Source organism: Molossus molossus, unplaced genomic scaffold (assembly GCF_014108415.1).
Source record: "Molossus molossus isolate mMolMol1 unplaced genomic scaffold, mMolMol1.p scaffold_m16_p_19, whole genome shotgun sequence".
NCBI lineage: Eukaryota > Metazoa > Chordata > Mammalia > Chiroptera > Molossidae > Molossus > Molossus molossus.
Window position 1 is genome coordinate 19,752,064 of NW_023425354.1, and position 27,986 is coordinate 19,780,049.

At 49.9% G+C, this 27,986-nt stretch overlaps 2 protein-coding genes across 2 annotated transcripts; one reads left to right on the plus strand and one right to left on the minus strand.

Moving 5' to 3' along the window:
* The first annotated feature begins 5,338 nt into the window (after nt 1-5,338).
* On the plus strand, nt 5,339-16,205 carry MKS1 (MKS transition zone complex subunit 1). The gene is made up of 18 exons (XM_036268694.1): nt 5,339-5,420; nt 5,832-5,941; nt 7,041-7,111; nt 7,535-7,690; nt 9,007-9,104; nt 9,293-9,421; nt 9,691-9,795; nt 10,439-10,547; nt 11,077-11,133; nt 12,456-12,498; nt 12,746-12,811; nt 13,582-13,652; nt 14,008-14,077; nt 14,178-14,285; nt 14,948-15,081; nt 15,605-15,687; nt 15,774-15,871; nt 15,971-16,205. Exons 1-18 carry the CDS (start codon nt 5,341-5,343, stop codon nt 16,060-16,062), a joined length of 1,680 nt encoding a protein of 559 aa, XP_036124587.1. The 5' UTR covers nt 5,339-5,340; the 3' UTR covers nt 16,063-16,205.
* Nucleotides 16,206-17,191: 986 nt separating this feature from the next.
* Nucleotides 17,192-27,399, minus strand: EPX (eosinophil peroxidase). The gene is made up of 13 exons (XM_036269032.1): nt 27,268-27,399; nt 27,067-27,160; nt 26,655-26,830; nt 26,338-26,461; nt 26,113-26,242; nt 24,946-25,152; nt 23,462-23,780; nt 21,909-22,069; nt 21,273-21,528; nt 20,648-20,818; nt 18,376-18,613; nt 17,588-17,800; nt 17,192-17,271 (listed from the first exon to the last, which is right to left on the minus strand). Exons 1-12 carry the CDS (start codon nt 27,341-27,343, stop codon nt 17,599-17,601), a joined length of 2,154 nt encoding a protein of 717 aa, XP_036124925.1. The 5' UTR covers nt 27,344-27,399; the 3' UTR covers nt 17,192-17,271; nt 17,588-17,598.
* Nucleotides 27,400-27,986: the final 587 nt, after the last annotated feature.

Consider the following 27,986-nt stretch of genomic DNA (forward strand, 5'->3'; position numbering starts at 1 on the left):
GTAAAATTCATTAATTGTGATACATAGTTCTATGGGTTTTAATAAATGCAATGAGTTGTGTACCACCATCACAGTGCCATATAGAATAGTTTCATTATGCCCCAAATTACCTCACACTGCCCCTTTGTAGTCAACCCCTCTTCCCAAGCTCAACCCCAGGCAACCACTAATCTATGCTCCATCTTTATAGTTTTTCTTTTTTCTAGAATGTCATATAAAAGAAACCACACACACACACACACACACACACACACACACACACAGAAACTACAGAGGATATAGCCTTTTGTGTCCAGCTTCTTTCACTTTAGCACAATAATTTTGGGGATTCATCCATGTGGTTTTATGTATCAGTAGTTACTTTGTTTTTATTGTGGAGTATTCCATTGTATAGATACTATACAATTTGTTTAAACATTTACATGTTGGTAGACATCTGGGCAATTTCCTATTTTTACTATTGTGAAAAAAGTTGTTATGCACATTCACATATAGGTCTTTGTATGGATAAATGTTGTCATTGCTTTTGAGTAAATAATTAGGAGTGGAATTGCTGGATCATATGGTAGGTAAATGTTTCACTTCGTGATGTTCTCCTTCTATATCTTATGCTTTCCTAAAGTCTAGTGGTGAAGAAAGCCCAAATAAGTTATCAAGTACCAACTCGGGAGGGGAAAGGGAGAGCGGTGGGCTGTTTTGATGTGGCTCAGATGGGGCTAGTTTAGGAAAGAAAGAAATTGGGGAAAGGGATGAGGATGAGTAGATATAAGAGGACAGCACAGTTCAAAGGAGAGCCCATGGGTTTAAGTCAAAACATCTGAACTTACATCCAGGCTCTATGCTTCCTTTCGTAAGACTGTGAGAAATTTAATGTCTTGGTTTATAAATAAGTGAAACAGAGGCAATAATATTTATCTTTCATGATGGTTTGTGCAAGTGTTTTCTAAACCAAAAAATTTCTCCAAATTATGGTGTTGTTTTAGGGAGAACACAGTAAATGTCAACTCTGAACCATTCTGGTTGGGCATGAGGGTGGAAACGTTGTTGGTGATGGTACAACCGATTTTACTTATTATGCTATGTAATCCAAACTTTTCATTTTTAACAAGATATCAGTATATAAATGTGGTGGGGATCCGGCCATTCTTGATATCAGGATACAAACTCCTTCAAGAATCTGATAAAAGCTATAAATTCCTTCCAAAAAATGCTTCCCACAGAATTCTAGGAAAAAGTTCATAGACCCTTTAAACACCACTCATGGACCCGGGTTTTAAGAATACTGACTTATGCCCTGGCCGGTTTGGCTCAGCGGTTGGAGCGTCGGCCTGCGGTACAGAGAGACCCGGGTTCGGTTCCCGCTAAAGGGCACGTACCTCGGTTGCAGTTTGTCCCCGGCCCTGGTTGGTCGTGCGGGTGGCAGCCACTCGATGTGTCCCTTCGCATCGATGTTTCTCTCTCTCTCTCTTCCTCTCTCTCCCTCCCGCTCTATCTGAACAAAAAATGTCCTCGGGTGAGGATTAAAAAAAAAAAAAAGAATACTGACTTATAGGAGGGATCACATTACCACATTTCAGGTTATATTACAAAGCCACTGTAATCAAAACATCCTGGTACTGGCACAAGAACAGGCAGGTAGAACAATGGAACAGAATAGAGAACCCAAAAATGGACCCAAGGCAATATGCTCAATTAATATTTGGCAAAGGTGGCAAGAGCATACAGTGGAGTAAAGACAGCCTCTTTAATAAATGGTGTTGAGAAAATTAGACAGCTACATGCAAAAAGACGAAACTAGACCATCAACTTACACCATACACAAGAATTAACTCAAAATGGATAAAAGACTTAAATGTGACCTGTGAATCCATAAAAATCCTAGAAGAAAATGTAGGCAACAAAATTTCAGACATCATATGCAGCAGAATTTTCACTGATACATCACCTAAGGCAACAGAAACAAAGGAGAAAATGAACACATTGGACTACATCAAACTCAAAGCTTCTGCACAGCAAAAGATACAATCATCAAAATGGAAAGGCAACCCACTGTATGGGAGAGCATCATTGCCAATGATATATCAGATAAGGGGTTAATTTCCAATATATATAGAGTGCTCATACAACTCAACAAAAGGAAGACAAAGAACCCAATTAAAAAAATGGGCAGCCCTGGCCGGTTTGGCTCAGCGGTTAGAGCGTCGGCCTGCGGTCCGGAGAGGCCCGGGTTCGGTTCCCGCTAAGGGCATGTACCTTGGTTGCAGTTTGTCCCCAGCCCTGGTTGGTCGTGCGGGTGGCAGCCACTCGATGTGTCCCTTTCACATCGATGTTTCCCTCTCTCTCTCTTCCTCTCTCTCCCACCCACTCTGTCTGTACAAAAAATGGAAAAATGTCCTCGGGTGAGGATAAAAAAAAAAAAAAAAAAAAAAAAATGGGCAGCCCTGGCCGTTTTGGCTCAGCGGTTGGAGCGTCAGCCCGCGGTTGGAGCGTCAGCCCGCGGTCCAGAGAGACCCGGGTTCGGTTCCCGCTAAGGGCACGTACCTCGGTTGCAGTTTGTCCCCGGCCCTGGTTGGTCGTGCGGGTGGCAGCCACTCAATGTGTCCCTTCACATCGATGTTTCTCTCTCTCTCTCTTCCTCTCTCTCCCTCCCACTCTATCTGAACGAAAAATGGAAAAATGTCCTCGGGTGAGCATAAAAAAAAAAAAAAATGGGCAGAGGAACTAAATAGACATCTCTCCAAACAGGACATACAAATGGCTAAGAGACATATGAAGAAATGCTCAATATCACTAATCATCAGAGAGATGCAAATTAAAACAACTATGAGGTATCACCTCACACCTGTCAGAATGGCCGCCATCAACAAATCATCAAACAAGTGTTGGCAACGGTGTGGAGAAAAGGGGACTCTAGTACACTGCTTGTGGGAATGCAGACTGGTGCAGCCACTGTGGAAAACAATATGGTGTTGCCTCAAATAATTAAAAATTGAACTTCCATTTGACCCAGTGATCCCACTTCTAGGAATACATCCCAAGAAGCCTGAAACACCAATCAGAAAGAATATATGTACCCCCATGTTCATAGCAGCACTATTTACAATAGCTAAGATCTGGAAACATCCCAAATGTCCATCAGTAGACAAATGGATAACAAAGCTGTGGTACATATACACAATGGAGTACTATGCAGCTGTAAGAAAGAAAGATCTCTTATCCTTTGAGACGACATGGAGGGACCTGGAAAGTATTATTCTAAGTGAAACAAGCCAAACAGAGAAAGACAAGTATCATATGATCTCACTTATTTGTGAAATATAATGAACATAACAGTCTGAGGAATGGAATAGTCCCAGAGAGGTGGAAGTAGGGTACAGACTGACAATCCCCCGAAGAGGGAGTGGTGGGGGAGAGATAAACCACAGAACTTATATGCATGTATGCATGAACAATAGACATGGACAACAAAGCTGGGGACAGGGTGGGGAGGGAGGGGGAGGGGGGAGTCAGTGGGGGGGGAAGGAGAAACATCTGTAACAAAAATAAATGAATTAATTAAAAAATAAAATAAAATAAATTTTTTTTTTTATATCCTCACCCGAGGACATTTTTCCATTTTTTGTTCAGGTAGAGTGGGAGGGAGAGAGAGGAACAGAGAGAGAGAGAAACATCGATGTGAAAGGAACACATCGAGTGGCTGCCACCCGCACGACCAACCAGGGCCGGGGACAAACTGCAACCGAGGTACATGCCCTTAGCGGGAACCGAACCCGGGTCTCTCCAGACCGCAGGCCGACACTCTAACCGCTGAGCCAAACCAGCCAGGGCTAAAACAAAAATTTTTTTAAAAGAGAGAGAGAATACTGACTTATAGATACCAGTAAATAAAAAACACAAAAATCTTGTTTACCTGTATAAAAATAATTCAATTATGGTTACTTATACAAATAACTTGTTTCCATACTATGTGGTACAGTACCTATTTTACCTATAATTATATCAGATAAAATTTGATTTGGTTATAAAACTAACCTGTTGCAGTCTCCACATTTATCATTTGTTGTTCATGTAGCACAGTGTCTATTCACAACTTTAAGAGGAAAAACTAGAAAGACTGTTTCTTAAGAGCTAGTATTCTGCCTTCATGGTTTCATCCATTGAAGTAATTATTTCCCGGTTTGGAAATTATTTGCTCTTATGGAATAAACTGGTAGGTGAGAGGTTGTGAGGCAGAGTGAATGGTGTTCAAGCTTTGAAAGACAGACCTGGGTGAGAATTCTAGGTCCTTCACACTTCCTAGAGTTCGACCTTAGCAAGCTCTTTAAGCCTGGCCTTCACTAACTTCATTAATCAAATGGGAATAACAATACCTACTCAAAGGGCTTCTATCAAGATTAGGGACAATGCAAACAAAGCACTCAGGCTGAATTAGATGTTCAATGATAATACTACCGTATGGTGAGTCTTTGTGTTACACAACAGACCTATGTTGCCCAGGGCTCTCAATGCCTTATAATCAAACTGGCCAACGATTCCTGATTTCAGGGAACAATTGCTTATTCTGTTGGGGGAGGTAGCAAATATCAAAGGTTGATAGCTGTTGACACCACCTTGGGGTGCCAGGGAGCCAGACAAGAGGTTATGCTGTGTCTTGCTTTTGACAGTCCATTGAAGCATGACTTCTGAATGGCACTTTGCTGGCTTTTCAAGAACCCAGTGCGGTATCTGAGGTCTTAAAAACTCGGAACTAACACATGCAGGGGAAAAACCAGTTCAATAACATCTTTTCCTTCCTTACTGCTAGCTTCCTTGTTTTTTCTTTCTCTGGCTTAGCCAATACCAACACAAGGACTAATACATCTTCTGACCGTTTTTATTGTCTTCCAAGAATATAATTTCATTTCTGTATAAGTGCCATCGGCTTCCCTGACTCCTTTGGGAAGAGAGGGAACATTCTGTGAGTCACGTCCACCGGTTTTCAGACCGAGCATTCAGTGGAAGTCAGTGTGGTGTGGTGACAAAAGTAGCGGTAGGGAATCAGGGAATCTCTGGTCCCCATCACCATTTGTGAATCTCTTTGAAAAGGGCCAACGGATCTGCATCAAATAGGCTTCCGGTGTGCGTGAGCTTTGTTCACACTTGTGACAAGCGGTGATCCGCGGGAGCCCAATACAAAGGCGCACAGGCGGAACTGCAGTAGGCTGGCGGCTGCGGCGCAGCGCTGGGAACGGAGGATTGCGCGCGCAGCGCCTCCGCCGCCTCCCGAACCCAGGGCCTCCGTTGCCAAGGGAACTGGGAGCGGCGCGCTTTCCGGCGCAGTCGCGGCCTGCTGCAGCTGTCATGGCGGAGACCGTCTGGAACACTGACACCGGGGAGGCTGTGTATCGCTCCCGGGACCCCGTGCGCAACCTGCGCCTCCGGTAGTCGCATCGTCCCTGAGCCCCGTGCTTTTATGCTCTCAGATAATTCGAGTCTGAACTTCACTTCTCCGTGTTCGGCGGCCCTCACTTTTGCTTACAACCCTGATCACTGCCTTCGCGGTCTCGCTGCGTCTCCCCTCACTACCTGACACCCTCTCCATTCACAGCTTCCAGACCTACCCAAGCCCTCCCAAGTTCCTCGGAGCCCTGTGTCCCCAGTACACTCTCTCATCCTCACTCTTCCCCCCTTAGGAGTCCGCGCCCCGCTCACCACCCCTTCATTGCCTGCACCCCGCACACCTTGGCAGCCCCGCCCTCTTCTGTGTTGTGTTTCTCCCACCACTGCTCCGTGTTCATCTCCTGGTGGTGTGTCTTTTAACGAGTGTTTTGGGGCTTCTCTTTTCCTGACAGAGTCCACTTGCAAAGAATCACATCAAGCAACATCCTCCAGTACCAGCCTGTTGCCCAGCGCGGGAAGGACCTCATTGACTTGGCCACTTTTAGGCCTCATCCCACCGCCAGTGGGTGTATGGTGCTTATGTGTCCCCTAGTGTATCTGGGGAGGGCCTCGGGTGGTAGTTATCCCCTAAGACAGAAAAGGCCTAGGGCTGTAGTCAGAAAAGACATAGAGAGGTTGGGTTCCTTGCTCAAGGTCACATGGCAGGTAAATGTTGAAGCCAGGGCTTGATTAGGCAATTTTAACTGCTATGTTGTGTTTGAAAATTGAATAAGACTTACTTCCTGCCATCACGACATTGATCTTAATTGTGGTTAAATGTAGTGAAATAACAGATACCATACTTTAGATATGTTATAAAATTTCCTGGCAACCTAAATGTCATTTGTGGCATTTTTTTCTCTAAGAGAAAAATATGCTCCAAATTCTAAGTATACATATGAACACTTTTTGAAACAGTTTAAAAATTGGGGTCTGCTTGAAAAATATACATATTAAGATCAACTATGATCTTTCAGTTTTCCTTATCTGGGAAGGCAGAAGAGTGAGGAAGAGAGGACAGTGTGCTTGTGTTAGGCTACTAGTCTCTCTGATTTTATTTCTGTTTAGAAACAGTCCTGGGCAAGAAGAGTGTGGGCTGTTAGGTTGTGAAGCATATGTCTCTGGAAAAGGCATACTCAGCTAGGAGTGTATTAGATTTGGTTTTTTATATAATCACTTATTTGTCTTTCCTCTTCTCTCCTGATACTTGGTCCTAAGGTTACAGTGTTTGTGATTCTAGATATATGGCTTTAGGAATAGTAAAGATGAAAATGCTAGGGTTTCTTTTAAGCAAATGTAGACCATTAGAATTGAGGAAGAGCTAATCAGTCTAGATCTAAATTTCACTACTGACACTCAATTAGATTAAATTATTCCTAGAAGACATGTCTTTCTTTTATTCAAATTAGAATAGTGATTAAGACTTCTTGAGTATTAATCCTGGCTTCTACAATCCACAGCCTCTCCAACCTTTGTCAAGAGTGAGTAATTAATAAATCACCGAACCCCAACTGGTTTTGTGGCAAATATAAAACAGCAGGGACTTTGATTATAACTAACCACAGAAGAAGAAGTGGTGTTGGTTTGGCTCAAACATTTTACTTATCCTGTTGTCTTTGGAGGTGGACACCGCCCAAATGAAGATGAAGAGGAGGAGATTGTGATTGGGTGGCAGGAGAAGCTCTTTAGCCAGGTGAGCTAGTGTCACTTGTCTGCCCAGTCTACCTCTACCTGGCTGGTGGCAGGGAAAGAGTCTTGATACAGATTGCCAAACCGATTTCCAGAAAGCTTGTAGCAGTTTGTACTTCCTCCTATTGTGTTAACAGGGGCAGTGTAGCATAGTGACTGCCATTATCCAGTTTTATGATCCTAGGTGAGATACTTTTCACCTCTGGGCCACATGCCATCAATAACTGCAGAATTGGATTAGATCATCACTCTGATTCCTTGTAGCTCTTATATCCTTTGGATCCCGTGCCCTCCATTTGTTTAGATAAATGAAAGTTGGCTATAAAAACATGTCAGATTGTATTAGCTCTATAGAACTGCTTTAATTAAATATAGGAATGAAAGCTTCACATAGTCTCAGTGGATCTCTCTTTCCTTGTAACCTCAGTTTGAAGTAGATCTGTACCAAAACGAAGCAGCCTGTCAGAGCCCTTTGGATCATCAGTACCGTCAAGAGATCCTGAAGCTGGAGGATTCAGGTAGAAGGAAGAACCGACGAATCTTTACCTACACTGACTCTGATAGATACACCAATTTGGAAGAGGTACTGTTCTTTCCAAGGTCTCATAGCTTTTCCTCTGCCTCCCTGAGCTTTCTGGCCTCACTAGGGTCTGTGTGTTAAATCAGGAGCCTGTTAAGGGGTGACAGAGAGCATGTCTACAAATTGCCTTGTGCTGCTGGTAGCCAAGCTGGAGTAGAGTGGCCACAGTCTACAGGTAATGTGGCTTCTGCTCCCTTCTCCGTCTGCTGGAGGGCCTGGAGGAGCTGGCAGCATCTCTAAGGATAGGCTTGCAGGTTGCAAACCCGGAGAAGCAGCCACTGGGCTTGACTTCCGCCATGGGTCATGAGATATGACAGGTGGGTGGAGTCTAGAACCATCTAGACCAGCGATTGTCAACCTTTCTCATCTCATCACACACATAAACTAATTACTAGAATTCTGTGGCACACCAAAAAATAGATTTTTTGCTGATCTGACAAAAAAATAGGTATGCTTTTGATTCATTCACACCGGACAGCTATTGTTGAGTTGGCTATTGTCATTTTTTTTTTATTTGACAGTCTGACTCTAAGGGAAAAGAGGTCAGTGCCACAGATTAGTCAGGTATTGCATGTTTTAAAAATTCTTATGGCACACCCATTGAGAATCGCTGATCTAGATAAAATTCATCAGCCAAAACTCTGAGTGTATATATGGGTTTGAAGAGGAATTCAGTATAACCAATGGCTTATGTCCTCAGTTTGCCTCAATTATGCCAACATACCTTGGTGGACTTGTTTAACATTTCCTTCAGCCACTGCCTGATATGGTCTATCTTCTCAGTGAGATTTTAAACTCCTTGAGGGAGGGTAGAGCCTGTTTTCTGATTTTTGTCTATAACCTTGTAGATCTCTGCAAAGAACAGTTGTTAAGTGAATGGTTTTGAAAGATTGATGTTTTATTAGGAAAGCTGTGGGTTGGTAGCATATAAAATTTGGGTTGTCCGTTTTGGAGAAGGGGACAAAGTTACAGTCAGTGCTCAGTTCCCATGTGATAATTTCCCCCAGAATATTTGTATCCCATTTGGCATCTTCCAGCTATCTCGTTAATGCCAACATCTACCAGGCTCACTTTAATATTAGCATGAATAAACTCACTTCCAAAGGTTAGCATGTTGCTGAAATCTCAGGCAAACCCAGGCGTGGTAGGAATCTTCTTTGGCTTGTTGGTGCCACTCCTCCCCTTCAGCATATATGTTGTGAGGAATACTTTTAGATTCAAGTCCCGGATGAGGTTTCAGAAGGAAGTCTTCCCCTTGGGTAATTGGTCCCATGTAGCCCTGACCAGCTGGGTTACACACGTCTGCTCTCTCTTCCCAGCACTGTCAGAAAATGACCACTGCAACCAAGGAGGTGCCATCATTCTTGGTCGAGCGAATGGCAAATGTTAGACGGCGACGGCAAGACAGGCGAGGGATGTGAGTGCGAGTGTGCGTGGGGGCCATGGCGGGGGCCCTGTGGTCCTTCCATGCCGTTGTTCTAGTATATCCACCAGCTCTAGCTCCTGTTCAGCAGTACACCTCCGCCTAGGCGTGCTCCCCTGTGTTCCTCCTTCAGGCTCTTCAGGGGGTACCAGGGAAGTGACCCTTCCTGTGGTGTCTCTCAGGGAGGGCGGCATCCTCAAGTCACGAATTGTCACCTGGGAACCCTCAGAAGAGTTCATCAGGAACAACCATGTCATCAACACCCCTCTCCAGACAATGTATATCATGGCGGACCTGGGGCCCTATGGAAAGTGAGTGAGGCTTCTCACTGCCAGCTCGGATCCTCCTCATCATCTCCTCTCACTAACCATCACCTACCTGTTGGAGTTATCCTGGGGTATATGGGAAGGAGGGACTTCTTTTTCTTTTTATTCTTCTCCCTTGTTCTCCAAAGAAAGTATTTTACCATGATAATTCTCACTGCAGCCTCCGTCCTCTCCCCTGACGTGGTCTGACAACCTCTTCCTCTTTCCTGGGTGGCACCAGTAATCCTGAACCCTGTTGGTGTCCTGGTTTCTAGGCTTGGCTATAAGAATTATGAACACGTCCTCTGTACTCTGAAGGTGGACAGCAATGGTGTGATCACAGTAAAGCCTGACTTCTCTGGCCTCAAAGGACCCTACAGGTGAGGGGAGAGAAAGGGGTGGTAGAGACTGGCGTTTCTTCCTTCGGCTTCACTTCCTGCCCCTAGCTGAGCAGGTCCTCAGAAAGCCCTTCATCTGCTCTAACTTGTAAGTTCCCAGGTAGTTGTTCCTGTTCTATTAACCCCTGCGATACTGGGGTCCTGTTCTCAGAAAATGTGCAACTACACACACTTGGAAGTGACAGCTTAGCAGTGGAGTTGAGTGAAAGGAAGTCTGCTGCTGAGTGGAGGGACCAACCAGAAGGGAGTGAGTGAGCTCAGCCGGGTCCTTTCCTCCGGGCTGATTGTCTTTCATCTCCGTGTCCTGGAGTAACAGAGCTGTAACTTAGATGTTACTTAGACCCTCATGTCCGTTTCTTAGGTGAGAGAACTAGGTGCCAGGAGTGTTGTGCTTTAGGGTTTCACCGTGACTTTGAGGCAGAAATGGGCCCATAACCTGTACTTTCTGAGTCTAGTCTGGTGCCCTCGCTTTACCATTTTGTTTCCCTCCCCATCATCATTCTGGCCATCGTTTGTCGTGCTTGAAATGAGGTGCGTGGCCAGTGATTGCTAAGCCCTGGGCTGGATCTGGAGGGCCCCTTCTCTTGATATCAGAGTTCATTCTTTTGTGGCTTTGACCTTACAGAATCGAGACGGAGGGGGAGAGGCAGGAGCTGTGGAAGTACACCATCGACAACGTGTCCTCCCTCGCACAGCCGGAGGAGGAGGAGCGGGAACAGCGTGTGTTCAAGGATGTAAGAACTAATTCATCCCTAGCGCCAAAGGGGTGAGCCTCCGGCCTCGGAGCTGAGACCGTGCCCGAGGTTCTGTCAGCAGTGGCAATGTCTTGACTTAGGAAGCATTGCTGACATATCAGACCCAAGTGTTTGATCATATCAGAACACCATAGTCATCATCGTGACCCTTTATTTGAGCACTTACCATGCATGCTCTGGGTAGGTGTTTCACATACTTTCATTTAGACCAAACAACAACTCTTTGAGGTAAATGCTTTTATTACTACCAGTTATAATTGAGGAAACAGACTGAAAAGCTAAGCAGCCTGCCCAGGGTCACATGGCCTGACCGTGTGAGAGCCAGGATTCGGTCCCAGCCAGGGGATTGCACAGCCACTGCGCTTCACTTTGAAATGCCAGTGGCTGGGATGCTTTGGCCTCCAGTCCTCTGTGGCATTTCCCATTACGGCTTTTCCCCTCCCATTCAGAACTGAACCCTGGTCTGGCTTGGGTCACATCTTGGGTTTTGGTTTGGTTCTTTCCGCAGCTCTATGGCCGACACAAGGAGTACCTCAGCAGCCTCGTGGGCACTGACTTTGAGATGGTGTGTACTTGGCTTCTTGCAGCACTGTGAGCTGGGTTCAGCCACAGCATTCTGACCGTGGCTGAGTGGTAGAGCCTCTCTTAAAGGTTCCTAGGACAGCCCTGGCTGGTTTGGCTCAGCAGTTAGAGCGTCTGCCCGCAGACCAGAGAGTCCTGGGTTTGGTTCCCGCTAAGGGCACGTACCGTGGTTGCAGTTTGTCCCCGGCCTTGGTTGGGGTTGTGCAGGTGGCAACCACTCAGTGTGTCTCTCTCACATCAATGTTTCTCTCCCCGCCCCTTTCTCCTTCCCGCTCTGTCTGAAGATAAATGCAAAAATGTCCTCAGGTGAGGATAAAAAAAATTAAATTAAAAAAAAAAAAAAAAAGGTCCCTAGGACATACTATACTCTTCAGTGTCAAGGGAAGTAAAAATTAGCATATAGAGGATAGTCCTTGTTAATGTTTCAGAAACATTGCATGTTGATATAGAACCATAAATACATAAGAAAAGGCCTTAAACGCATATGTATGTTATGGGTGGCTTTTTCTGGGGAGAGGGTAGAATTGGGAGGTAGTAGAGGAATACTGGGTGGTGTGAGTGCTATGGCAGGGACATTTACTTTTATTCTCTACACTTACATAGTTTTTAATTTCTTCAGTGGTAATGTACTCATGTATTACTTTATAATTCATTTAAAAATACATAGAAAGATAAAAATGTCTTCCTCACTTCATGTGGATATTTTTCCTAAGGGTCTCATAGGGAGGGAAGGGGTGTCACTTTTGTTTGTCGGATCGTTTGGCTCGTTAAAAACAAACAGGTTTAGGTCAGCTATTCTGTGGCTCTGGTCTCTTCCCCTGCTCCAGCATCTGGATCTGGAAGCAAGGACAGGCTCGCTCACTAGACTTCCCCTCGCTCTCTGAAAAATGAACTTTCATTCGTTTTACATTGCATTTGCAACCAAGGGGCAGTGTTAAACAAGTTAGATAAGACAGCTACACAAGCAGCCGAAGCGGGAACCTCCCTCGTTTCCTGACCTCTGTGTCTGAAGGGAACAGGGTCTCCAGCCTCCCAGCACGCACCGAAGGACAGCTGTCGTGGCTTCTGCTATTCTGAACTTCCCAGACTGCGTTGCCTTCCCAGCCATTTAAATTATGTACCTCCTCCTACATTACAAATGTTAGATATTGTAGGAAGCAGATCTGTGAAGTGGCGGGGTGGGGAGATGTGTCAGGGACATTCCAGGTGGGACATCCAGTGTCAGGTCTTCGGGGTCTGTGGGAAGGCTGGAGACGTGTTGATTCCCTCCACACATCCTGATCTTCCCCTTTCTCTCTGCCTTAGACTGTCCCAGGGGCCCTCCGGCTCTTTGTAAATGGAGAGGTAGGTAAGTGTCTTGCCAGACAGACATCTCTTATGCTTGGTCAGGTGCCCCATTGGAGCTGTGAAGTAATCCACCAGCCCAGCGGAGGCCTTGGCTTGTCTGCAGCATTTAGAGAACTCAGCCATGACCTTCCTGGAAACAGGAGAGTCCTGACCCTCAAGGGACTTCCAGAATTGTATAGACCCTTCAGGACAGGGTGGGTGCCAGGGATGATTGGAGAAGAAGCTGAAATAGTTCCCTGTTTTCTTAGTTTCAGCCCAAGGCTATGAGTATGACAATCTCTACGTCCACTTCTTTGTGGAATTACCAACTACTAGTAAGTAATATCCATAAGTCTCTTTTTATATATATACCCATCCTGAAAGTTTTCTCCGGGCATTTGGTCAGGCTTCCTTTCCTGCTCCTGCTTCAAAACTGTTACTGTTCTTTTCAAAGCCATAGATCACTTTCAAGTTGTCAAGTCCCGTGGTGACCCCTCTGCTTTCACCTCCCTTGAGCTCTCGGAAGCATCTGACGCGGCTCACTTTTCCTCACTGAACTCCCCTCTCGGCTTCCAGCTCCGTGCTTCTCTTTTCTCTCTCATTGGTAGCTCGTCAGCCTCCGCGGCTGATTCCTTGTCTTCGTTCATCTTAAGCTACCCGAGTATCCAAGGCTGGGCCTTTTCAGGACCGTTTCCTGTGTCTGAGCCCCTTTCTGTCAGCTCCTCGCACGACTGGTTCTTCCTGAGTGTCGGCCTCAGCCTAAGGGTCACCTCTGCGAGGTCCCTCGCCGCTCAGTGTGGATGAGCCCCCAGCTTCCTCAGCTCCTCACGGATTCTGTCCCGTGCAGCGTGCTCACCACCTGGGAGCCTCTTGTTGGCTGCCAGTCTCCTTCCCACTAGAAGGCTAGGTTCATGAGCCACAGGGATCTTGTCTACCTGGTCACCAGGATGTCCCCAGTGATGGTCATAGCATGGAGCAGACACTCAGTAAATGGGAAGTGAACGACTGACTGGGAAGTAGACGAGTGGATGAGGAACTTTGTCCTGTCCTCAACTACTTGCCTTCCTCCCCGGTAAACGTGTTATATATTGTCTTTGGCTTTCAGACTGGTCAAGCCCAGCATTCCAGCAGCTCTCAGGAGTAACACAGACCTGTGCTGCCAGGTCCCTGGGAATGGTATGGAAACGAGAGGGCACCTGGAAAGGAACAGCTCTGATCCTGGGGGGCATCTGAAGATTATCAGGCTGACAGCCATGCCCTCTAGGGAGACTCCAGAGTTGGGCCTAGCCTGTCTGGGGGCGCTCTGCAGGGCTGCTTAGTCCTGAGGTCCTTTTGCTGCTTTGGGGAGAATGGGAGCAGCTTGTAATTGGGTGTCCCTTTGCCCTAGCCTTTTATTTTCTATCCAGGGTGATAGTTTTTTCTTTTTCCCTTGTGAAGGTGATCATGTCATTGTCCACAGGGAGCATAAATTTCAGGTGAAGCCTTGCCTACCTCATGGCATTGAGTATAGAATGACACTCCTCTTTTTTAGGACAAGGTGGCCTACTTCTCCTATCCATTCTCGTTTGAGGCCTCCTTCCTCCACGAGGACGAATCGGCTGGTGAGTAGCTCAGCAGTGGGCCCTCGGCCTCGGGCCTCGGCGGTGCCCCCTCTTGGCGGAGGCCCCCTGTGACCTGGCTGCTTCTCCCACTTGCTCGCAGAGGCCCTCCCAGCGTGGCCTGTGCTCTACTGCGAGGTCCTTTCGCTGGACTTCTGGCAGAGATACCGTGTGGAAGGCTACGGGGCTGTGGTGCTGCCCGCCACCCCAGGTGACCCCCTGTCCCCGCCCTTCATGTGACCCCATGCCCTAGCTCGTAGGAACAAGACAAACACAACAGATTCAGCCGCTTCCAGGGAGAAGTAGGGATAATTAGGGATTAGAAGCACTTAACTTGCAGGATTCCTTGCTCCTGTTGAGCAGTTTCCCCCCTTCATTAGAGACAGCTGAGTGGAAACGACAATGAAGTTGAGTGGCCCGAGTGTCTCTGGGATCTGCTCCTGCCTCTCTGATCGGACTTGCAGCCTCGAGGGAGGAGCTGCCTGGCACAGTGGGCCAGCGTTCATTTTAGGATGGTAGCCACTGTCCTTTATTGTGTGCCAGGCATTGTACTACCTGCTTCTCTTTAATTCTCCCAACTACTCTGAGGTGTAGGTATTGTTATTTCCATTTTACTAGATGGGAATCAGGCTCAGAGAAGTTAAAGAACTTAACCTGGGCACACAGGTAATAAAGGGCAGAGCTGCAATTTGAATTTCTGTCTGATTGATTTCCAAACGTGTGCCCTAACTACTACCATGATCATCTTCACCAGAGGTCAGACTGTCCCAGAGCAGGGCTGTACTGGTGATTAGGCCAGTGTCATTGCTGGGGAGTCAGCAAGGGACCACATGCCCTTTCTGGCCCTGGCCTCATTTTTCTCGTCCTGCACAGGCTCACACACCCTCACAGTCTCCACCTGGAGACCCATGGAGCTTGGCACGGTGGCTGAACTAAGAAGGTTTTTCATTGGCGGTTCTCTGGAGCTGGAGGACCTCTCCTATGTGCGGATACCAGGAACCTTCAAGGTGATGTTTGTCTCTGCAGACGTCATGCTGGGAACTTACTTCCTGTCTCCTCTGTAGAAGGTGGGATCTGGGTTAAGGCCCCTTCTTTGTTCATTGCTTCATTATTACATAGCCCTTCCTTCCTGCTGCTTAAGCTGGAAGTCATAGCCACATTTTGAACCGGGTACAGATATCTCCACTGTTCTCCTAGATCTCTGGAAAATAGTATACTTGAGATTTCCCTTAGTCCCCATCAGAATAACCAGCCCCTCCTTCCAGCCCATCACTGGGGCCTCGATAACCAGAGGTGGGGAGGATCAGCAGAAAGCTCGTAAGACTGCTTACTCTCGCTGAGGGTGGAATGTCCCCTGCTTTGTGGCTGGGAGCCCAGTGTTAGCCTTGAGTGAGGGTACCTGGGTGCTGGAATGAGGTTTCCCCAACAGAGCTGTCTTCCCTAGGAATGGGAATAGGAGTGGCAGTGCGGCCAGCCTGGGGCCTGGGGTGTAGACTCAGAAACCTGAAGCTGTCGAACTTTGTGCCACAGGGGGGGCGTCTGAGCCGCTTTGGGTTCCGCACAAAGACCACAGGTAGTGTCACCTTCCGCTTGCACTGTCTGCAGCAGTCCAGGTGAGTGACCGTGGCCCTGTGCCCTGGGGCTCTTTCTCCCTGGGGGCTGGAGAGCAGCCCTGACCGTGTGGCATGCTCCCCTGTAGGGCATTCATGGAGTCAAGTTCTCTCCGGAAAAGGATGCGGAGTGTGTTGGACCGTCTGGAAGGATTTAGCCAGCAGAGTTCCATTCACAATGTGCTGGGTAGGTTCCTCATCCCCCCAGCTGGCCATCCAGGGTCGGCATGGGCCATGCTCCTCCCCACACCATGACAGCTAACTACTACATTTGCTTCCATCCCAGAGGCCTTCCATCGTGCCCGGCGCCGCATGCAGGAGGCCCGAGAAAGCCTTCCCCAGGACCTAGTGAGCCCCTCGAGAACCATGGCGTCCTAGCTTGCTACAGCTCTGCCCCTCCGTGCAAGGGGCTGCGACAAGTGATCACTGAGGCCATGATCTCCCACCTCATCGTTCTTATTGGAGACCCGCTGAGAACCGGAAGAGCTGAGACAATCCCCAGATGGCCCCTCTGCCTAGTCTTCTGCAGGGTCTTCTCCCTGCTGTGTGGCCAAAAGCCTGAGACCTGTGGCCCCCATGCTCTTATTCAGCTACTGCAAGTGGGCATCACAACAAGACATGTTTGGTTTGAAACTAGTTCGGGAAAACCCCATAGTAAATTCTGTCCTCAACACAGCAGCCTCTTCCCTGGCTTGTCTCAGTCTCAGTAGCAGTGGGCTGCAGGTGCCTCCTCCACAACCTCTTTACAAGTGGCGGCTCAAGACAGAAGACCAGAGAGAGCTTGTGTTCCCAGCCCGGGAGCCTCGGCCTCCTCCCCATGTAGCCTCACCGCTTGAGGCTTGTTGCCTTTGCAGTACAACTATTTCTGGAGCAAATGAAGGCTGAAGGCAGTGCCCAGTCCTTTCTGCTAACTGGGAGGTATCTTTTATTGTGTTTTTTATACATAAAAGCTTTTATACTGATATTCTATTGGCTGCTTCTCTGCTCGGGTCGCTGGCGTGGTTGAGGTGTTCTCCTTGATGCCGGGGCCCCCGTACTGCTCCCCTTTCCCTTTCCTGCCTTCTGCTCCGGAGTGCTTCCCATCCTCTCAGCTCGCCCCCAGGGCAGGCCCAGAGGGTAGTGCCAGTGTGTCTTAGCAGCAGTCCTCCGAGACAGCTCCAGCAAAGGAGGGACTGAGGTCATGCCCTCCCAGACCAAGACAGACCAGACCCTGCCCCAGCAGTGCTTTATTGGCAGAAGAAGAGCAGGCTCCTGGGGGGGGGGGGGGGTATGGGGTGGCTAGAGGCAGGGACTGTGTGGTCTCCCAGTTATGGGCAGAGGTCAGGGATGGGCTGGGAACTATAAGAAAGTGGCTGGAGACCCTCCAGGTAACTTCTTGCACAGGCCTCAAGATCTCCTTGCTTGGCTCCCAAGGTGGGTATGTTCGTTGCTGCTGGGCACCCTAGCTATCACTCGCAGCCAAAGAACCAGCTCGGAGCTGTTAGCTAGCAAAGCATCAGCAGAACACGGTTGCTCCAGGGGGAAAAGGTAAACGTGTGGTCTTCCCCAGGTTCCCTGTCTCCAAGGTTGGAGGCTTGGGGTGGAGTCCTGTGGAAGCAGCAGAAGTGGACATGAAGAACTTGCCGGACATCGAGAACTGAGCTGTTTCAGGGCGCTGACGACTAGGCCAAGGCTAGCTGGATCCTTCCTAACCGCTCGCCTCCCAAGGTTCTAGGCCCTGGGTGGGATTAACTGTCAGCCCGGAAGCTAGCATACTGAGAAGCCACTAGGCAAGAGTACCCTGTCCCTTCTAACCAGTTCTGTTGTCCCTGCTTAGAGGCCTGAGAGGACTCAGCCGTCCCATCTAGGGAAGGAATGAGGGCCTGACCTAGCCCAGGGCTCCCGGGGGAGGGCCTCTCCTTACCTGCAGAAGCCTTATTTGCCTCGCCAGGCTGACAGGTTGAGCCTGGGGATGCTCCTGCAGTTCTCAAAGCCCCGGGGGTAGTTGTTGGCCCTGAAAATGTCCCTCGGAACCATGGTGATACCAGTATTGTCACATACAATTCGAGACAAGGAAATCTGGCTCAGGGCACTGCGCTGTCTCTTGGTGAAAACACCTCGTTTCTGCCACCAGAACCTGCCAAGACAGTTGAGAGATGTGAGTGAAGGTTGGGGAGGAATTAACATACAATGTGCCCCTGTTGTGTGCTAGGTACATTATTTCATTCAATTCTCGCAAAATTCCTGCAAAATAGGTCTTATTCCCACTTTATTAATTAAGAAACCAGTTTAGTGGTCAAGTAAGTTGCCCAGTATTAAACACACAGTAATTCAAGTGGCCAGGGCTGGATTTGAACCTAGGTAAAGGCCAAATCCAAATAAAAAGTCGGGTCTTAAACCACAAGCTTATTGAAGGGAAACCAGATTTAGCCCTTTCTGCCCATGTTTTCTGGGATCCTTTAGCCTAGAATCGTGAGGCTGAGAAGTCTGTCTCCTGGGTTAAAGGTGCCCCCGGCTCAGGCAATATTAGCCTCCCTGGGTCAGCAGTTGTTCTCTCTCTGACCAAGCTCTCCAGGAGCCTCCTGGTCTCAGATCTGGTGAACTTGGAAGAACTGAAGCTAAAAAGAGCACTTTCCCCATTGTTGAGTCTTTAAATGCTAGTGCTTTTCTCCCCGGCTCTGGGGCTAGTTTCTTCAGGGTCAGCCTCCTTACCTGTCTCCACTTCGGGCTCTTCTGAACTGGTTCTCAAAAAGACAAGCCAGAAGAGGCCCCACTCGGGCCCCTGGCAAGAGCGGCTCTGCAACGGCCCCGATCCAGATGTCGATGTTGTCAGGTGTCCCGTACAGATCCAGGAACTTCCTTGCCAAGACCCGGTTTTTCAGCACTTGGCTAAGCTGTGCCAGATTTCTGGGCTGGGAGAGCCCACAGAAGCGCCGCCAAGCATTGTAGCCTGAGAGGAAGGGGGCAGAAGCAATTTCAGTCTTAGCCCTGCTCTCCTCCCATGAGCTTCTGCTTCTCTCCACATGTCTCCTGAGAGCTGTGTGGTCTGGCGATACGGGGCGGAACAAGAGCCCTGCGGGCAGAAGAGGCCCTGAACCAAATGCCAATGGACAACCATGCGTTGTGACATCAAATTGCAGAGTACGTAACACTTAAGACAGTCCCCAGAACACAAGAGGCTCTCAACCCGGTCTGTGGAATGAATGAATGGAGAAATAAGTAAGTGAACAAAACAAGAAATGAAAAGCATGGATAAAGTTTACTCAGAAAAGGACCACAGACTATATGATTCCATTACATGAAAGTCCAGAATAGGCAAATAGGTAGAGAGAGAAAGCAGATTAGTGGTTGTCAGGGGCTGGGGTGGGAAGGGGGATGGACTGTTATTATTACAAGGTTTATTTTGTGAGTGATAAAAATGTTCTGACATTAGACATGGTGATCTATGTACAACTCTATACTAAAGTCATTGAATCACATACTTTCTATGGGTGAATTTTAGATGTTAATTACATCTCAATAAAGCTGTTTTTTAAAAAATTTCACCTACTCAGAAACTTCCAAAGACTAGCCATGCTGATTTCTCTATCAGGATCTCACACCAGGATCAGGCCGCCTGCTGTGGCGGGGCCATCAGTAGAAGAGATGGCTTTGACATAACCTGAAAGAACACTAGCCCAGCTTCATCCATTGAACTACAACTCACAAGCAACACCCCAGCTGAACAAAGGAAAACTGTGGCACGTTTTGCCGTTACTAAGCTCTGTTGCGTGGATATCTCAGGATCCTCACAATACGTTTGTAATCCCCATTTTATCCGTGGATACTTGTTGAATTTAAGCAACCGTGACTTTTCCAAAGTCAGTCTATTTGAAGTGGGGTTCAAACCAGGTCTTCCAATTCCATATTTGGTGTTGGACTTGGAAAGGGACTAGAATAGACTGGAAGAGGTATTATCAGGAAAATATTTCTGGGACAGCTTGCAGGGTACAGGTATTGGGGGAACAGAATCTGTGTGGCAACTTGGGTGGCTAGCAATCTCCGTTCCCCAGCAGGGGACGCCCACACTCTCCAGCTGCCAGGAGCACCCAAGTGTAGAGAAGGAAAGAAACTGGTCCCTGAGTGCCTGCCGTGTGCCCGCCAGGTGCTGTGTTAGGTGCGGTAGAAACCCCCCCACTCTGTGACGACACAGTCAGAGATGAGTCGAGGCTGATGGACCTTCAGGTTGTATGTGGACAGGAAAGCAGAAGGTGGGGAGAGGAAGAGAGGGGCAAGGCAGTGGTCACAGCTGTCCCCTAACATCGTGGCGTGAATGGAGAAGAAAGGAGAAACTCTGAATTTGATTCACATTTTACTACTTCTTAGTTATGTGGCGTTGGGCAGATTACTGGATGTCTCTGAGCTTATTTCCTTTTCTATACAAACGGCTGTGGCCACTGGGAAGACTAAATGAGTTAATATCCATGAAAGTTCCTAGCAAAGTGCCTAATTTGTCTTCTCCCCTGGGATAAAGCTTTCTGTGTCCTCAGCCTTAATTTTATTCCACCCATCCCTGCCTCTCAGGCTCTGCCTTTCTCCATTTAGGGCCAGAAGCCCACTTCTCTACCCCTGGAACTTTTAGCCTTTCTCCTTGGAACTTGCCAGGTGCTGGGGAATGGAGCAATCCTTCTCTGCTGTTTGTTATGTTTCTCCCTACGTGAAAAATCCTGATCACCTTTGTTCATCTCCTGTGCCCAGGTCCTGGTCCTGTTGAGGACCTAAAGCTAGAGACGCTGCAACAGACGGAGAAGATGCAGCGGGACAGCCAGAGGGGTCCCAGGAATGCTCCGTGGCATCAGCCTTGGCCTTGCCTGCCTCTGAACCACAGCACATTCTGTAGACAGTCCCAGTCAGAAAGGAGACACAAAGGGTCTTCTCTGACCCCCCAACCAGCAGCAGCCCTGGCCCCAGTGGAGCCTGGGAGAAGGGGTGAGCAGGCCCTCACCTGGGAGGCCGTGGTCCCGGCTGCGTTGCATGTTGAGAGCCGCCAGGTCCAGCCCGATTCTTCTCACTTGCTGAAACAGCCTGTCCCGGAGCTCATCCACTAACATGGAATCCTGCCGGTTCAGCTTGGCAGGGGTGCCCATGAGGCCCCGAAGGAGGGGGTCGATGCCACCTGGTGGTGGGGAATGTGAGCAGCACAGATTGGACCAGCCTCTGGGAAGCCCCTGAGTCATCACATGATGCCAAAGTAGCTCAGAGCGGGATAAACCAGTTACTTCTGTTCTATAATGGTTATTTCAGGAGCAGGCCTGGTGGACAGGAAGCAGCGGGGGCTGTCAGGGAAAGGGGCCACCCTACTTCTTAAAGGAGTGGAAGGCTCACTGCTTTCAGGCCCGCACACCACCAGTCTGACCGGTCTCCTCCCTTTTTAGAAACCCCTAATCCCAGAGGGGTTGGGAGGCCTGTGACTGAAGGTCTTGGTGGCACCTGCCTTGTTTCCACTGTCCTGGGGAGATGATTAGCAGTGGCCCGAGCAGCTGCTGGCCTCCTGGCCGTAGGCTTGGCCCAACTGGGAGAGGGTGTGCTCCCCAACCCCACTCCCTTCTGCCTCTGGAAAACCCGGTCACCTTCATGCACAACTCTCCAGCTGGCAAAGAAGGCAGAGCTGAGCAGAACACGTGAGTTGGGTGCTGAGGCCTGGTACTGGCTGTCCAAGCGAAACACGAAGGGCTGGAGCATGGTGTGCCCGAAGCGGAAGGCCAGGGTGAAGACATTGGATACACGAGGGTCCACATTGGAGCAGTACCCCGTGTAGGACCCCAGGGTTCTCCTGGCCCGGGCCTTGCCTAGAACCAGGGGCAGAAAGTCTCGGTAGGTGATGATCTAGAAGAGAAGATGTAGGAAGAGATTACCTTAGCGGCTGCCTACCCCACTCCCTTACCTTTGGACAGACCTTTGGCTTTTGAAGGGCTATTAGGCATATTCATTCTTGATGTCATCGTGTCAAACAGAGCAACGCTAATTTCCCGTTGGCTGATGGAGGTACTGAAGCCCAGAGAGGCTGAGTGACACGGGCAAGTCACACAGTGTTAGTGGCGGAATTGGGGTGTAGGTCAGATCTCAGGTGCACACACAGTCACTCCGACCTGACTTACTTGAGGCACATCCCCAAGGATGTGTTAAGGAGGGTGGGAGTCACTTTTTTGGATTGCTTCTCGTGCCAGATTTTCTTGTAGGGGCTGCGGGGACCCAGGGCTCCCTACCTGGACCATGGCCCCCACTATCTTCCGAGCCTCCTGGTACAGCCTTTCTCCAGTCCACTGGGGATTCAGCCTTCTCAGCTCTGTAGCCAGCCGATTGTGCTCTCGCATAAAGAGGGTATGCATGGCTGCCAGTGACGGGTTTTCGCTTGATCGAATGTCACCTTGAAAACCCCAAGTTGAGAGTCACCATAGGTCTTCCCAGAGAAATGTCTAGGGTAGACAGAGTTCCGGGGGCTAGAGAAAGGTGGTGGGACTTTCTGACCTGGGCCGAGCTCCTGGCCCTCACTGTCCCTCCACCTCCTCATGCTGTGAGGCTGCTCACTGACTGCCACCCTTCCCCCAACACAACCGGCCAGGAGGGGGATGGCGGGGTCCCCTAAGTGACTGGAACAAGTTCTGGGTGGGGAGCACAGGGCAGCTGCCAATCTTGGGCAGGAAAATCTTAGCCTAATGATTCTAGTCCACAAGATGACCAGCTCCACAGCTGGTGGAGAGAACCGGATGACTAGAAACCTTGACGTGGGGACCGCGAGCCTGCCTGTCCCATGAACTGCATCCGTCTGCACGTTCTCTACCGAGGTCTGGATCTCTCCCCAGCTTTGGACTTGCTTTCACGCAAGAGGGAAGATTGGACAGAGCCTCTTCCTGTAGCCAGACCGTCTCCCAGAGGCCTGGCACGAAGTACATTCCTGAAGGTGGGCCTTACGCACAGTCATTTGCTGGCTTTGAACTAAGCCCTTTTGTACAAGGTCTTATTGAAGCCCCACTCTTCAGTAGACCTCTCGTGAAGGAGCAAAAAAAAGTCCTTACAAAAGGGGGTGGAGCCAAGTTCCTGTGAAGAAGGCATGGAACAGCACGGAAAGAGCACAGACCTGGCTGCCCCGACCTGAGTGCCCACTGGGGACTCTGCCATCCGAACTCTGTGCTCTGGAGCACATTAGTCCTCTCCCCGGGCCTCAGTTTCTCCAGTAAAACGAGGGTGATAACCGTGGCTTCCTGTCAGAGCTGCTATAAGGATGGGAAATGGCACATTTAAATATCCTAAATGGCCAGAAATGATGCCCGTTACCATAACCAGCACATGGGGGCAAAGAGCCCCAGAAGAGTTCAAATTATGCATCTAACAACATACCAGGTGCCAGTACGTAACAACAGTGGCGGGGAGGAGTGGGGGGCAGTAAAAACCTGAGGGAATTTAGCCCAGAGAAGAAAAAACTGTAGGTGGAAATAAAGCTAACTTTCAAGTAGAAAGGCATTGCTGAGTGAAAGATAGACCGCTTCTTCCCTGAAGTTCCAGAGACATGATGAAGAGCAATAGGTGGATGTTGGATCAAAACAGGGGGACCTTTCTAACAGTCAGTGCTGCTGGAGATAAACAGGCGTTTGCAAAGGGACTCCTAACCACCTCTGGGTCCCGTGACTACTACACGCAGATCTGTGCTCTGGTTGGCCTAATATCGAGGTCTGAAGCCATGCACCCCCACCGCATCGCCCCATGGCCTCCCACCCCAGAACCCAGGGGCTGGCTGACACGCTGCCTTCCCCAGTCTGACCTGCCAGGAAGCAGGGGATGCGCGCGGAGCGGTTGGTGAGGAGGCAGGGGTCATCGTGCAGGTTGTCGAAGGGCAGCAGCGCCCGGCCGTTGTCAGTGAAGCGTTGGTTGATGGCCAGTAGCCCCAGGAAGTTGGTCCTGTTGCGGAGGCGCAGGGAGAGGGAGACCTCACTGCCGTACACCATGCTGGCATCCACGAAGGAGGTGAGTGAATTGATCTGGTTTCGAATGATGTTCCTGTTTTGGGGGCAGAAGGCTGCCGAGCGGGAGAAGGGGATGCAGTCTCGCTGGTTCTTGATTCGGGGGTCATTGGCCGGAATCTGAGGTGAAGAGGAGCCAGTGACTCTAGGGCCCCTTAAGAGCAAGCTTACTCCTCTTGATCATCCCACACCTGCTTCAAAGCCTTGCTCAAAGCTCCCTCCTTCAGGAAGCCCTCCTTGACTCATCCAGACACACACTGCTCACCAGGTCAGTTGGAACATCCTTAGCACTTTGTACCACAGAGCCATGAAAGGTTAGAAACGGATGCACCTTAGATCCTCAGTGACAACTAGCTAGCAGGAGAGGAAAGACTGAAACCTAGTTCTCCTGACAGTTAGGCCTGTGCTGCTTTCATTCCATTCCGCCCAGGAGATATTTCCTCAGCACCTTCCGTGCTGGGTGTTTGGAGATGTGGAGATCAACAGAACGCAGTTCAGGCTGCAGGAATTCCACTGAAAACAGACACACACGTAGGGAATGTGACTGTAAACTGACATGCCATTCGCTAGGCTTGACCTAAAAGCCAAAAGCGAAGGCGAAATAGGAAGGTGTGGGAAGGCTCTCCAGAGGAGGTGCCCCTGAACCAGGCCTTGAAGAATGGGTAAAGCTGAAACAGGGAGGAGCCAGCCAGGGACCTCACATGTCACGCCTCACGCATATCACGCCCCGTGGATAGCGCCTGACCTGTCAGGGAGAGTGAAGGGGTGAGGGTGTGTGCGTATGAGTGTGCGCGCGGGGCCCCCTCTCCCCAGCAGAGGCCCTGCTCCCTGAGCGCATCTTTTCTTCCCTAATGTTGAACACCACCCTTGCCTCTCAGCCTGAAGGATAGCATCCTGCTCACAACCGAATCCCAGGAACTGGCAAGAACTGCAGGGCCCTCGGACCACCCCAGAAGGGAGAGAAGGGTGAAAGCTGAGAGACCCTAGAGGCTTCCAAAAGCAGCAGCCCAGAGGCTTCTGCTGTTGGGATCAGACCTACGAGTCAAAGCCAGTCTCCATCCCTTCCCCTTCGTGAAGCCTGCAGTGAAGCTCCTGGCAGACTGCCCTACCCCCACCCTCAAACCCACGTAGAACCAGAGTCTCTGTGGGGCTGTGCTTCTTGTCTGTCTAATAGGCCAGCATCACAGACAGCTCCTTAAGGACGGCGCTTGAGGCTTCCAGCTCCCAGCTCCCAGCTCTTGGCCCAGGATGGGGGCCAGTGACCTGGGAGATCGGCAGAGGGTACCTTGATGGGGAAGCAGGGGGGCAGCTGGACACAGGTCTTCTCACAGTCAACGCCTGCAGTGAAGGTCACTCTGGCTGGGGTTTCAGGGGCGAAGTCCAGATCATGGTCAATGAACTGGCCCCACTGCGTGAACATGAGGGCCCGGTCCTGGTCAGAGGCCATCCTCTCTCTGGGGAAGTGCACGATCTGATTGGAGACTGCCCGGACCTGGTGGGGAGATAGGTCAGTGTGAGGGGTGGGCTTCTGGGCCCCAAAAAGTGTTGGAGCCGACCCGGCAACTCAAGGGGCAATAAGTCGCCCCTGCTGGAGTTAACACAGAGTCTCTCCTCTCCTACCCTCCCCTCCCCCTTCCCACTCTGTCCCACTTCCTCTGTGACTGTCATTCCTGGACAGATGGTCTCTGGCCTGCTTCCTGAGGACTCCAGGAGGAAAGAGAAGGGGAGAGGCCGAAGTGGCCGGCTCAGACCCTACCAGCACCTCTTGAGAGGTTATTACATCAAATCGATAGGTCAGCTTATAAACTAATGGATAACTGGATGATAGAACTGATTGATAGATGCCTGGACTGGTTGCTAAGTAATGGATAATAAATATAGAGAGAATGGCTAGATCAAGAGAAGAAAATTAATAAATAGATGTTGACAGATGGGTGGATGATAGTTACGTTGACATATGAATAGAAAATTGGTAAATTGTTAAGTGTGAATTAGCACAGATAGTGCTAGATTAAGGTGTAGAGCCCTTTATACAGGGGTAGGCAAAAGTAGGTTTACAGTGTTAATACAATAATTAATAAATAATAATACAAAAATAAACTGTTTCCTGTACTCACCATTGTAAACCTACTTTTGCTCAACGAATTTAGCAAGATACCTTGACACATTCTTTCAGGAAAAAAATGCTGTACTGGCTAGCATTGATAGATTGAATCCTATAGGGATGTTTGTTTAATATTTATTTAATATTCATACCAGCAATATGAGGCAGGTTTTACCGCTGTTTTACAAATGAGGAGACCGAGACTCCGCTGTATGACTTGCCCAAAGTCACCCAGACAGCCAGGGGAGAGCCTGGATTCCAGTCCTGTCTGGCTGACTCTGGGCTGTGCTTTTACCGCTCTAGTCTAGCAGACATGGAGCATCCTCCAGGTCCTCCGCCCCGACTCACAAGAGGGAGGAGGAAGCCATTGCGCCTCTTGCCAGGGGTCCAGCCGAAGGGGAGCGATAGGCCATCCTCGTACTCGGCCGGCAGCCAGCGAGCCAGGGCAGTATTGGAGGCCCCCAGCCAGGGTATCTTCCTGCAGCAGTGGGTGGGTTCGAGTCACTCAGTGTGTAGGGAGGGGTGCTGAGGGAGGGAGGCCCCCCAGGGTCAGATGCAGCCCCCGGCACCCACTTGTTGTTGCATCTCCCTGTGATGGTGCGGTACGTGTCACTGCACTTCTCGCCCTGGTCCTTGGACAGGGCAGCACAGCCACTGGCCTTGGACAGCAGCCACAGCTGGGATTCCGTTAGCACATCTGGGGTGGGGCAGATGGGAAGGGTCTTGGATCCAGGATCCCAGCTCCTTCCTGAGCTGGTCTATCCTGTACCTCCCATCCCTTTACTCTCTCCCCTTCCGACATGCCACGGCCCACACCCTTCCTCCCTACTTCCTGACTTCCTTCACTTCCAGGCCAGGCAGCCCTGGGGGTCCAGTGAGGAGCACAGTACCAGTGACGTTGAAGGAATTAGACCCCCGGAGTTGTAGCTTCTCCTCTAGCAGCCCTAAGGCCACATGCATGTAATCGGAGGCCTGAACGAGTGTCCTGGTGGCTGCCAGGGGCTGTTTGAAGTAGAACAGGAAGTCCCTGGGGCTGGCAGAGCCGCTGCGAAAACGCTGCTTGATGCTGCGGAAGAGGAGGGAGGCTGATCGAAGGAAGCAGACCCAGCCAGCAGAGCCCCATCCCAGGACAGTCAGGACAGTGTAAGCAGGCGGACGGAAGGGAGGTTGTCCACCAACATGACACTGTCCACATGACGCCCAGGGGCAGGGTGATGGGGGAGATGTTTTAGTTTGGAGCCCATCCTCCCTCATTGACCCTCCCAGGCCCACACAGCCCCCAGCCCCCAGCCCCCAGCCCACCTCCTCTGAGTCTGATTGTAGGCAGCATCCACCAGCAATTTGGCCTCTGTGATGCAGCTCTTAAGGACCGAGGTCTCCACTGCCAGGGGGGAAGCTGCTCAGAAGGAAGGGGACTCAGAGTCCGGGGGAGCCATAGCACCCCCAGACCCAAGCAGCTCCCCCTCCATTGCCCTGCTCCTTGGCTGTCCAAGGGGCTATTACCTGGGGCAGTGCCCTCACAGGGCTGGGCCAGGACGAGTGTGGTGACGACTCCCGCCATGGCCAGAAGCAGCTTCATCTCCACGATGAGACCCCCAGCCACAGTGGGGCCATGAGCGACACCCACGTCTTGCATACCAGTGGACTCTGCTGCTCCCTTCTCACGAGGAGGGCCCCAAGCTGACTTCTCCCCTCCTCCTCTTTGGAAGTAGCTTGGAAGGGACTTTTATATCCAGTCCTAGGGTGGGGGAGGGGAGCTCTGGGCCCCAGAAACCCAGCCTCTTGAGGTGGAGCTCTAGAACTTCCCTCTTATTTTGGGGGGAATCGTGAAACACCCACCTCACTCGACCGCTCACCAGCCGAGGGGCCTTCTTCCCTCCTATCCACTCACCTCTCCCACCGTCTTTGCTGTTGAGTTCACTGATATATGTCTCTCAGGGCCCACCCAGGTTGCTCAGGGAATATTTGCTGGATGACTGAGGAACAGCATGCCCCAGAAGAGGACGGGGCCTGATCCTGCCACTCACTAATTGTATGGTCACTTCCCTCTCCAGGCCTCAGTTTCCACATCCCTAAAATGGGACTTGGGTCAGATGATTGGAAATGTTCCTCTCCTTCCCCAACAGGACAGAAGCTGGGTCTGCCTCACTGTAGTATCTTCCCATACACCCCCCACCCACCCACCCAGCACAAGACCTGGCATTCAGTAGGTGCTCAATACA